Genomic DNA, 12,692 nt, shown 5'->3' with positions numbered 1-12,692 from the left:
CTGTGATTTCTACTTAAAAAGTTGAAAGAAAGGCAGAATAACTTTCCCGCCCCAGAGGAGAAAATAAATCTCAGCACAAAATTGGCATGAGAATGATAAATTAATCACAATGTCAAAAGTTGGTTCTTTGACAAAATAGGCAAACAGCTAATGATGTCAAACAAGGGAATAAGCACAAATTCCAAAAATAAATTATATTAAGAAAAATAAGTTATAATTACAATTCTAAAAGAGAAATATATATAAAAGAAAAAAATGTTTATTAATAAATGTGTCAACTTACGAAGTGAACAAATTCATATAAGATACAATTAATTCAATTCAGAATGTCTGAATAGTCCTATAAAATTTTTTTAAAACTGTGCTAATAGCTAAAAAGTTCTCCATTCACCCAGTGTAAATCTTCAGGCTTAGATGGTTAGAGAGTGATTTCTCCAATGTTTCAATAAACAATGTTCCTCTTATATAAAAAATTTTCATGTAAGAGAAAAAAGGGGCAATATTTTCCAATATACTCAATAAGGTCAGTATAATCTTATTTTTTAGTATTTTCAAGACCAGTATAATAACCTTTTGAGACAAGGAAAGGTAAAAGGAAAAAAATTACAAGCCAATCTTACGAATATAAAACAGAATTTCTTAACAAAGACATTCGTAAATCAGTTCCACTGACATATTAAGTAGATAAACATAACTCTGGAATAGACACTTTGGCTGAAATTGCAGCTCTAATATTGCCTAGTTCTATAGTTTTGAACAATGTATTGATTATTCTGTGCTAAGATTCAACTTATGTAATTAATATATAAGTCACAAAACTTACAGAGATTAAATTATCTATATAAGGGATTCCCCTTAAAACACTGCTAATAGAACAGATGCTATGTTGCCTAGAGTATCATATTGTTATTTAAAAATTAATACATGGGCAATTTGGTTTAACCTAGAAATGTATAAGTTTTTTAAAAATTAGAAAGTTTGTAACTATAACTTGCTATACCTGCTTATCAAAGGAGATCATAATTATTCCAATAGATATTTACAAATTCTAGAAACGCAAATGTAATAAATTAAGCATTATTGATTTTTAAGATACTAGCAAAATAGGAACAGAAGATAACTTATTTAACCTCATTAATACGTCTTTAGCAAAAATTTAATAGAAAATTATTATTACTGTTGAAACACAAAGCATTTTCTTTAAAATCAGAATAGGATAGGAATGCCTGCTAAAACCACTTCCATTAAACACAGTGCTGGAGGTCTAGTTATACAGTTAGAGAGGAAAAGAAAATTTTAAAGTCATAAAAATTTAAAAGACAAAACCAAAACTTCTGTTACCAAAAAAATTAAAGAATCTGAAATATGTTTTAAAAATTAGTAATAGTTTAACACTGTTGCTGAAATAAAATGAGTAGGTTTTAAAATTTTAAATATATCATTTACAATATGAAAAAATTAAGATAATAAATTTAAGAAAGACAAATTAGACTGACAGAAATTTTTGTTGTTTGTTTTTGGGATCACACCCAGAGTTGCTCAGGGCTTACTCATGGCTCTGTGCTCAAGGATCACTCCTGGTGGTGTTCAGGAGACCTTATGAGCTTATAAGGTGCTGGAGTCTTGAACACAGGCCAAATGCATGCAAAGAGGGTATTTGCCTTAACCACAGCATCTGGCCCCTGATAAAAAATTTTATGGAAAAAAAATATTATAAAGGACTTGGAAAAAAAGATAAGGGAAGATATTCTATGATTGTGAATAAATACTGTAGAGCTTTTTAATGCTTTGAAAGGCAGTTGTGAGCAAATTTTACTGAAACTTCGGCCCAACTTTTAAAAAAAAACCTAGTAAAATAATATATGTCCATTTTAGATAGTGAGAAAATTCCCACTTATACTCTGCTCTGGGATGTATGAATTTACATTTTAGGAGGGAGTGAGGAGAGGGCAAGGGAGATGGTACGGCAGGGGCAGGTAGGGTGCTTGTTGTGTATGAGGCTGGTCTTGGTTTGGTCCCTTGATCTGCATATGATCCTCTTTGCTCAGTCAGGAGTGTTCCCTGAATACAGTCAGGAATAAACACTGGGCACAGATGGGTGTAGGAAGGGAGGAGGAGGGAAAAGGAGGAGAAAGAAAAAGGGAAGAGGAAGGGAGAGGAGGTTCTGCCTAAGACTTTAAAAATTATATATGTAGTGGGTGGCTCAGGGCTTATTTTTCAACAGGGATTATTCATTTATATTCTATAAATTGTTACAGTATTCATGAATACTCTCAGAAGATGGGTGGCAAAGGGGAAAGCAAAAAGCATTATTCCTCTATATCAATACCCAAATCATTTTTCACAGGATAGTTCTTTGTCTCTCACTGTCTCCACACACACAGACACAGACACACACACACACATGCACACTTTCTTCCAACCACATCTCATTGAACTGCTCCAATGGTAAGAAAGTATGTGCATTAACAAGAATGTGAATAAATGAATTATAAGAATTTAGACTCAGTATTGGAATAGTGTTAATTCTTCTGAAACCACTTGATAGATTTAATGTAAGTTTAATTAAAATTCTATAGTTTTTTTTTATAAACAGAGCGTCAAAATAATTTATAAATCCTTGAATAAATTTAATTTGCAATCTGCAAACAGAACTCAGGGCCTCACTCATGCAATGCATGTAACTATTCTACTGCTAAGACACCACCTAGCCCAAATCTTAACATTTTTAACCAACATTTCAAAGACACACTATATATATTATAATAATTCATAATGCATGCTTCATTACATAGATTACACAAAATCAAGAACTATGAAAGGCTTGTTCTATCTACCCATATATATTTACCTTATTTAGGTCTTCTTTTTCTTGCTGTAATGTTTTGATTTGTTTTTCATAAGCTTTGATTTGTCTAAACGCATCATCTAGTTCTTGCCTCACAGAATTAGCTTCTTCAAGTTGCTGTTCCAAGTGACTTGATTCTAAAAGGAGAAGACAGATTTCTTTCACTATGTATAATTTTAAAATGCTTGAAAATAAGATTTAAAAGAGTTGATTTTTCAGATGAAATATCTATTTTGGTATTAAATTTACTGATATCACATATGATTCATGGCTAATGCTTATCCTGTAACATTTGCTATATATCATTCACTATAAAAATGCCAGTGCAAAAATATTCAGAATGCCTGTGCAAACTGTGTTATAAAGGAAGAAAAGGAACCTTTTCTTTTGAAGAATTTTTACTTCAAAATTCTGTACCTTGTCTTAAAACTAACAAAAATAGAAAAAGAAAATGATCAAACCAATAAAAACGCATTTTTCTTTGTTGTAAGATTATGCTAATGTTAAATTATTACAAAATGCTTTTGTTATGGTATAAGGAGAGTGAAGGGGTGCCAGGAAATTTATTGAATTTAACTGGTTCTTTTACATCTCATCCTCTGAAAAGGTATCCAGTCAAAATAGATAATAGGATGGCTGCGGGTGGGAAATAGTAAGACATAAAAGGAAGGCCACAGCTAGGCAACTTCCTCTTTGGCACCTCAAAGAGTTGCAATGAAATAGTCCTGGCATCAAAATTAAATTAGCAAACTAAAGAACTAGGTAATACAAACAGAGAAACTAAACACACCAATTGTCTATTTTATTCTGGACATTTTCTATTCTTTACAACCACATTACTCTGAGTGTCATCTGCAGACAAATGATTTTAGTATCTCAGAGAGCATATTGCCAGGAAGTAGGAAAATGGCACCAATATGCATGCTTAGAGAGTATTTCTGAATTACTACTGCAGACATTGATAAATTATCCTTTCCTTCACACCAACACTGTAAGTAAATAATCCTCCGTTCACAGAAAGTCTGGGCCCTTTCCAATCAGTGGCCTCTACCCTGGGCATGAGGGCAAATACTATTAACTTGACTCTCATTTCTGTCTTCCTTATTTTCATCTGCAACTTCTGATTTCTCAGCCCTTGAAAATCAAAATGGGAACTAAGTCATTGATCATTCTTCCAGGACTTCCATACACTGGATCCATTTTGAGAATCCAGTACAGAAAGAAACACTGATACTGCTTGAGGAAAGATAAAAAATTCTTGAAAGATGGCTCAAGAGTGAACCACTTTGCCTCCCCCAAGATGATGACAAATCTACAACAAAACCTGGTGCACTCTGCACAGAGACCAAATGTGAAACCCAAATGAACAAAACATCTACTGCAAGCATTGAAGACCACGCACCAGAAGAATTGGAGAGAGAGAAATTTGCCTTTACTTCTACCTCAATTAAGAGTAATCTTGAGGGCTGGTGAAGTGGCAATGGTAGTATACTTACCTCACATGTGTGAGGTCCCATGTTGATTCCTGCATCACATAACTGTCACTACCCCCCACTCACAAGCATCACTCTGCCCAAGCACTAGGTCAGGAGTATCGCTGGGTGCAGCCACTGCTCCCCCAAGCTCCCTGTTCCACATCCCAGGAAGAGTAAATTTGAAAATTACAAATATATCCTTAGAGACTATTTAAACATTTTATGAAAAATGGTTAACCATCACATTTAGATGTTTTAAAACTAGTCTCAGTTATTAACATTAAAAAGCAATTATGAAAGAGATTTAGCTTATAAATGTGACAAAGTAAAACATAAACAGAGTGGCAGGTTCTATGTGCGCTAAAGAAATTGAGACAAGGGCAAATGGGAGCATTATTAAAGCAGTACTCAAAATCAAATGCCAGTCTTTGGAAAGGAGATAAGACTGGAGTCAGAGAGAGGCTGGCGGAACCACCGAAGCATTTTCCCAATCCACAGGTACAAAAACCATAATTTTATTATGCTGTTACATAATGTATGACATTTACATAATGCATGACACTGTGAATGTATACAGTGGGGGGGAGGGGAGAAGAAAGGAATCGATTACATAACCAGTATTTAGAGTAACTGGATAAGGAAATGCAATGGCTTAAGGGGGTAGATGCCTATTCATATGGGATAATCCTTGATCCCATATGAAGGAAAAAACCAGGATGGGGATGAAGAAAGAAAAAGAGAGACAGAGAAAGGCAAAGTAAATGAGCTGTGTATGGATGTACAAACCATAAACAAAGGAGAACAATGAAAGAATGAAGGAGACAATGAAAGAATGAAGCACAGAATTAAGAATGGGGTAAGGGGTTACAAAGGGACTGGAGTATAAAAGGAATGAAGGGCTACTACTTAATGGGTAGAGACTTACAGAGGAGATGCTAAGGCGCTGCTATAAGGGATGCTGGGGATTGAACCCAGGTCAGTCGCATGCAAGGCAAATGCCTTACCCGCTATACTATTGCTCTGGCACTGTGGTCATTTTTGCTATGTAACTTTTACTATAAAGATTTTTAAAAACCAAAAATGAATAAACTATGCTGAGGGAGGGTATGGAATCAAGAGTATCACTGAGAATAGCACATATGCTATATAACCAGCAGAAGAGACCTTAGGAAGAAAATATTAAAATCAGAGATTTAACCTTTCAATATTATTTTCATCAATTCTATTCTATCCCTAGGGAATGACAAAGTGAAAAAGAAGTCTTTGAAATAATAGATTCAGGAACAAAGTAAGAAGTAAAAGCAAAGTAAAGGAAGAAAATCTCAATAGGAGTTTTACAGTAACCAATTTCCCCAGTTTGGGTGACTATTTCCAGGGAACCATTTAATTGTACATACAGTCTGAAAGTATGCTCTAAAATGCCTGTGAAGAAACAATATGCAGAGATTGCATAGGAAATAGATCAAGATTTCTGAGAGAGGTTTAATTTGATCATTTAGATATTCATCAACAGACATTAATTTTAGGTGTCACAGCTTGCAATAGAATTTAAGTTATTTTATAACTGACTTCAGGGGGGCTTTCACAAGCTGAGTACTATTAAAATACTTGGACAGGTCAATAGTCTCAATTTATAAAGAGATTGCCTATAAATCTAGTGATGAAGGTAGTAAAGCAATAAATAAATAAATTTAAAAAATCTCTATCGGTGATACAAAATATGAAGAGAAGTAATTGTCAGTGAAACAACAAATGAATAAGTAGAATAAATGAGAAAGTAGAAAAGAGAAGATGAAGTGAGGAAGAGAGGAGAAAAGGAGGGAAAGAGAGAGGGAGGCAAGAAAGACCAACAGACTATATAAGCAATCTGGAAGCAATTAAGTGGAACTAAAGTTGTTTAGTACAACTGAAATTTGTAGGATAGCAATTAGTAGGAGAAAAAAATACATGTAAGTCAATGATAAGTAGAGTATAATTAAGAATTCTTTTTTTCTTCTGGAAGTAGTAGGAAAACACTAAAGGATATTTATAGTACACCATGATCAGATTTAAATTTTATAAACTTACTCTAGGAAATTTGCTTCCCAAAGATGAAACACAATTACTTTTGATAGTTTTCATTAAGTATAACTAAAACTGCTGAACATATATAAAACAAATATAAGAAGGATCTAAAATTTGGAGAGAAAAAAAGGGTTTACCGCTAATAGCACAGTGCTGAATTCCCTTAGTTTTTATTTTGGTTCATCTATCTGAGTCTGACAACCTAGATATGCCAACATATGCAGAGAATATAAGCCCCAACAAAATCTATTTCTACATAAGGAATTAGAAAAGTGGCAAACAAAAAAAAAGAAAGAAAAATCTTAGAAAATAAGTACTATGCTTCAGTTAAACATTATAAACTGTTATAAACAGTTAGAAACATTATAAACATATATAAACTGTGGCTCCAAATCCACATAAATCAACAAAGAACAAGTAGGAGCTAGATTTATAATACCTGGAGACACAAGCATCTATATCTGAGGGTGGTCAGAGAAGGGTTGACAGGAAGTGAGGATAACTCCACTGAATGGTAAAAGATTTCTCCTAAATACTTTCAGTGAAGGCTACATGGAGAAATAAACTTCTATTTCTCACACAGCAGTAATGAAAGTAATGAGGATATTTATCTCCTCTTCACTGGAACACTGTTACTAAGGTAGTTCTAATAGAACTAAGAATTTTCACCTTTGAACAACTGATGTAGGCAGCTGGATTAGGGAAGGGTCCTTCCACATCATGACAACAAAATTTCTGGGAAGTATTATAATAAAGCCACTAGTCCTAGGAATGACCAACCTTGTGGATGCAGAAAGCAAGACCTGACAAGGCCTTCTCCAGCAGCAGATCCTGAGGAGACTGAAACTCTCCCTACAGAAAGGGCCGGAAGGAAATTCCCCAAGAACCTCAATTCTTTCCTTTTATCTGACTAACCCTCAGCTAGCCCGGCCCAGAAAAGGCTGGACACACCTTTGAAGAGAAAATTCAGTAGGAACAAATCAAGAAAAGGAGTTTTCAAAGAAGACCACTCCCAACTCTAACCCCTTGGCAACCACTCTAGCAAGTGCCTTACCTAGCTAGAAAGCCCCGACTTGGCAAAACCTCTATATTAAAAAACCACATTGAAGGGTGCATATATGCTGCCCAAGCCTATGTGCTGCTTGTGCCCACATGAATGAGCACATGTGGTTCCCAAGCACATGTGGCGCCAGCATTTCCCCTCTTGATATGTGTACTTTCATGCTTTCATATCTAATGCTGGGATGTGTGCAGAGGCTCTCTCCACCTTTGGAGAAGTCTGCGTTCTCTCAAGCATGTTACTTTCTCACTTTCTCTCCTTCCTTCTCCTTCTTAAAACCCTTTAAATTAATCTGTTTTACTTCATCGCCCATCTACTCCTGAAATTCTTTGCTGTGAGAACCCGGTAGCCCTGGGTAAGGCTTACAACTGACTTTCCTTTCCTACAATGAGCATCCTTGATCCAACTTGAGTCGGTAGCTCCATGAGAAATCGGGTGGTGGGGAGCAGCTCAAAAGTGGGCATCAGGTGTGGCTTGATGGCCACCTGGTTGGGCTGGTAGGGCTCTAGCCAGTGCCATGCAGGGGCTCATCTCAGACTTTATCAGTCTAGTCTCCCAACTAGTCTCAGGTTGACAGAGGAAGATCAGGAGAAAGTGACTGTCTCTCTCTCTGCCTCAGGTAAGCCATTCATGGGGCCCAACAAATTCACAATGATAATGGAGTAAACCCACCAAAGTGTCAGTGGAAAATAAGCATTTCCAGCTTCTTTAAGCTAAAAACCATTCATCCTATGAAGAATTAGGAAATCTCAATTTGTATTACAAAAAAAAATTCTGACACTGCAATAGATATCCAGAATAGCAATACATTCAAACTGTTATTTTTTACTTTTATTTATTTATTTTTTTGGGTCACACCTGGTGATGTTCAGAAGTTACTGGCTCTGCACTCAGGAATTAATACTGGCGGTGCTTGGGGGACCATATGGATATGATGCCGTGAACTGAACCTGGGTCGGCCATGTGCAAGGCAAACAACCCTACCTGCTGTACTATCGCTCCAGCCCCCCTGTTTTATTTTCAATGCTCCAATAATTAACATCCTTGAAGTGAATAAACTTATGAACATCCTTAAAATGAACAAACAAGTAAGCAAAGACATGGATAGCTTTGGTACTTAGAGAATTCAAGGAAAAAGAATGGAATTTTTAAAAATAAATAAAAAACTTAATGGATTCAATAACACAAACCAAAAAATATCAAAGGACAAGAATTCATGAATGTAAATATGACAAGAGAATAAATCTGAAGAACAGAAAACAATTAGAAATAAACAGAAGTTCAGGAACTTGTGAGATGATAGCAAAAATATTCTAACATTTATGCTACCAAAAGCCCTGAGAAAGAAGGGAAAGTAGGCGGGTCTAAAAAGTAATCAAATACATTTGGTGTAGAAAGCTACCCAATTAGTCAAACAGAAAAAGAAAAAACTACAGGTTTAAAATTCTAAACAGAACAAACCCAAAGGAATCTACACCAAAAGATCCATTAAATCCATTAACCACATTAAAAAGAAAAACCCTGAAAACCAGCCAGAGAGGAAAGGGAAAAAAATATTATGTAAACAAATACATATATATACTCAGAATAACAGCAGATTTTTCCTCAGAAATTTCATGCAGACTTATAGGAAGTGACAGAATATCTAAAACGAAGTAACTTAACTTTGAATCATATACTTATCACAAATATTCATTAAAAATAAAAAGAAATTAAGACACCGATTAACAAAACTATTTGTTGGCCTTTCCTTTAAAAATGGCCTAGGGAAGTTCTCTTAAAACAAACAACAAAGGACCCTCGGTGGCGCTTAAAGACTTTGACTCCAAAGATGTAACACATTCGGGCATCCAGCGCAGCACCCGAGAGCAATGCATTGGGACACCAAACTGGGCTACAACTCGGTGCTGCTGGGGGTGGATTTTTCCCCCCCCCACCCTGTCTTCCTGCATGGAAAGCGGCGGGCTGGCGGCACCATGTGGCAGGCGCCATCTTCTGATTCCAGACCCACAGGTATTCGGATTTTACTTTGGGGGCTCCCAGGAACTCATGGGAAGGGGGCGTAACCGGCACGCCCTCGGCCCAGATAAACCCGGAGCTGCTGAGCGCGAATCGGACCCTCTGCGCCTAAAGACTTTGAATTCAGAGACTTCTTACAGCAATGCACTGGGACTGTGAGCTGGGCTATGTAATTTCTGGCAGAATTCTCCCTGGACTTTATACAGAAACCCAAAACTTAACATTTATAATTGTTCAGCAATGTGAATTGGCTCCATTTGAACAGGTCTGACTTGAGGGGGAAACTCCAAATAATAACAGTAAGTTTTTGTTGAAAATATTGAAGGTTTTTAATGTAGCAGCCACCTCTGGACTGTGAACTAAGCAAAAGCCCCACGCTGGCCGACGCGGCGTGGCGTACACCATACTATGAGGCGCAGGAAGGGGGATGAGGGGGAAAAAGAAAAAAAAAAAAAGGGAAAAGGAAAAAGAGAAAAAAAGAGAGAGAGAGAGAGAGAGAGTTATGTCAACTATAGTGAGTTTTGTGTTGAATTATGGAATGTAATCAAGGTAAAGAAAAAATGAAGTGAAATTCATTAGTTATACAGTAGGGGGTAGGGGGTGGGGGCGGGGGGTATACTGGGGTTTCTGGTGGTGGAATATGGGCACTGGTGAAGGGATGGGTGTTTGAATATTGTATAACTGACATATAAACCTGAGAACTTTGTAACTTTCCACATGGTGATTTAATAAAAATTTAAAAAATAAATAAATTTAAAAAAAAACAACAAAATAAGGAATGTAGTGTTATCAGGAAGGAAGACAGAATACGATAGATAAAACATGGGTTAAAAACAACGTAACTGGTTATCTTAAATTTTTTAAATTATCTCACATTGGAAAAATATACAATATCAGATATAGAGGAGATATTTAGATATCTCCTCCAAAACATATGTACAGAGAATATTTAAAACAATGACATAATAGGGAGAAAAAATTGTTAAAATAGAAAAATATAAAATATTAAAATATAATGTTAAAATAGAAAATAGACTGTTACAGCTTTATTTTATGTATGTCTCACAATAAACATAGAATATGATCTTTGCATCAGAGTAGATATATAAAAGATAAAGAGAAAGGAATCAAAGGACACCACTAGGGACAATCATCAGTTCACATATTAAGACAGTGAGAGGAACAGAGAGGGACAGAGTAACCACAACATACTCAGAAAACAGTAATAAGTTATTACCTATGAACAACTACTTTAAGTAGAAATGGATTATATTCTCCAGTCAAAACATGGAGTGATTAAATGAATGCCTTATGTTTCTAATAAGACATTTAAGACATCTCAATTAGAAACTCATTTTATCCTTATCTATACCTATATAACTTTATCTATATTCCCTATATGAGACTCATTTTATATTTAAAGTCTATAAAAAGTTATAGTGAAGGAATGGAAAAAGATATCCTACGCAAGTGGAACTAATAATGGTAAATACACACAAAAGTGAACTACTAGGAAGAGACACATACAGAACATTCCATCCCAAACAACAGAAAAATTCATATTTCTCAACTAGACATAAGATATTCTCCAGTCATGGCTTGCTCTTCAAGACTGTGTTCCCTTGAATATGTATCTCTCTTGTTTGTCTCTTTTTTTATCTTGCTTATTTTCATTCTGGAGAAGACCGGTTCACTCTCAAATGTGTGTATTTCTCTTTCTGTCCCCTCACATAGTTCTAAGCAAGTTTCAATAAAAACTATCTTGTTCTCTCTCTCTCTCTCTCTCTCTCTCTCTCTCTCTCTCTCTCTCTCTCTCTCTCACACACACACACACACACACACAAACATTCTCTAGTTATAAAACAAGTCTTAAATTTAATAAGACTGAATAATACCCAACATACTCTTAGATCACAATGGTATAAACTTAAAAGAACAAGAAAAATGAAAAGTTCTTATATTTCTGGAGACTAAACAACATGCTACTGAACACTAAATAAGAAAAACCCAAAATGTAGAAGGAATTGGATTGAGGGCTGGGTGAAGGGGAGGACATGACAATGATGTGACTGACATGGCAGAGTGAAGCTGAAACTTTGGTCAATGGGGTGATGTTGAAGACCTTTTTTTTTTAACGTGAAAGCCTCTCAGTATCAATAGTATAAATCCTGGAGCATAAAACAAAACAAAAAACTTTTGAAAGACATAAATAGAAAAATCAACACTACTAAGACAAGTAGAAATTAAAGTGCCATACCAAAAGTTACAGAACACAACAAAAGCAGTTCTAAGAAGTTCATAGTGATAATTCATATACTAAGAAACAAAATTATATCAAATAATTTTATACAAGAAACTCAATAAGGCTTGAAGTTAGAAGAAAGGTAAAGCAAAGATGGGGTGGATAATAAAATATAGAAAAAGAGACAATAGAAAAGATAAGTGAAATTAAGTGCTGGCTTTATAAAAATGTAACCAACAAACTTTTAAATTCGCCAATGAAAAGACAGGTCTCAAAATCGTCTCAAAATCAGAAATGAAATAGGGCATGTTCTGATACCACAGAAATACAAAGGATATGAGTCTATTCTGAATAATTATACACAAACTGAAAAACTTAGAAGAAATGGAAATATTCCTAATTAAACACCTCCCAACCAAAAGGGAAAAAAAGTGACTAGATGGCTGTAATGACAAATTTTACCAAACTTTCAAAGAAGAAGCAGGAGTATATCAAACGACAAATTTCTGCATAGCAAAGAAAACTATCAACAAACAAAAGAATAGCCTACTGAAAAATTGCAAACCACATATCTGATGAGAGGTTATGTGCAACATATATTAAGACCTGATACAATTCAATAGTTAAATAAAAACAGAAGCCAGGGATCAAGTTCAAGTGGTAGAGATTATACTTTGTCAGTGTGAGACCCTGGGTTTCATCCTTAGCCCCAAGCCACCCTCAAGCACCACCAGGTATGGTTCCTACAATTTAAGAAGGAAAAGAAGATAATCTTATTTTAAAATGGGAAGGCGGACTGAAGAGTAGAGGGTGTTGCTTACTTCGCATGTGGCAAAATTCAATCCCCAGAACCACATGTGGTCCCTCAGCACTCTCAAGGAGTGACCCTTGAGCACAGAGCTCTGACTAAGCTCTGACCCCAATGTGCTACAATGAACACAGGAGTGCAGTTTTGGTCCAAAAGCAAAAACAAAACAAAAATGT

The 12,692-nt window shown here is 35.4% G+C and overlaps 1 protein-coding gene across 17 annotated transcripts in view; it reads right to left on the bottom strand.

The window, feature by feature from the left end:
• Nucleotides 1-12,692, bottom strand: part of CDC42BPA (CDC42 binding protein kinase alpha) — a 334,917-nt gene that overhangs the window by 134,964 nt on the left and 187,261 nt on the right. For all 17 annotated transcript variants that reach the window (XM_055146939.1, XM_055146925.1, XM_055146926.1 and 14 more), the window contains exon 12: nt 2,852-2,985. In XM_055146939.1, the coding sequence (XP_055002914.1) occupies nt 2,852-2,985 (134 nt within the window). The remainder of the gene's footprint in view (nt 1-2,851; nt 2,986-12,692) is intronic.

The sequence above is a fragment of the Sorex araneus genome, chromosome 9 (assembly GCF_027595985.1).
Source record: "Sorex araneus isolate mSorAra2 chromosome 9, mSorAra2.pri, whole genome shotgun sequence".
Lineage (NCBI taxonomy): Eukaryota > Metazoa > Chordata > Mammalia > Eulipotyphla > Soricidae > Sorex > Sorex araneus.
This window is presented reverse-complemented; position numbering and strand designations above follow the sequence as displayed.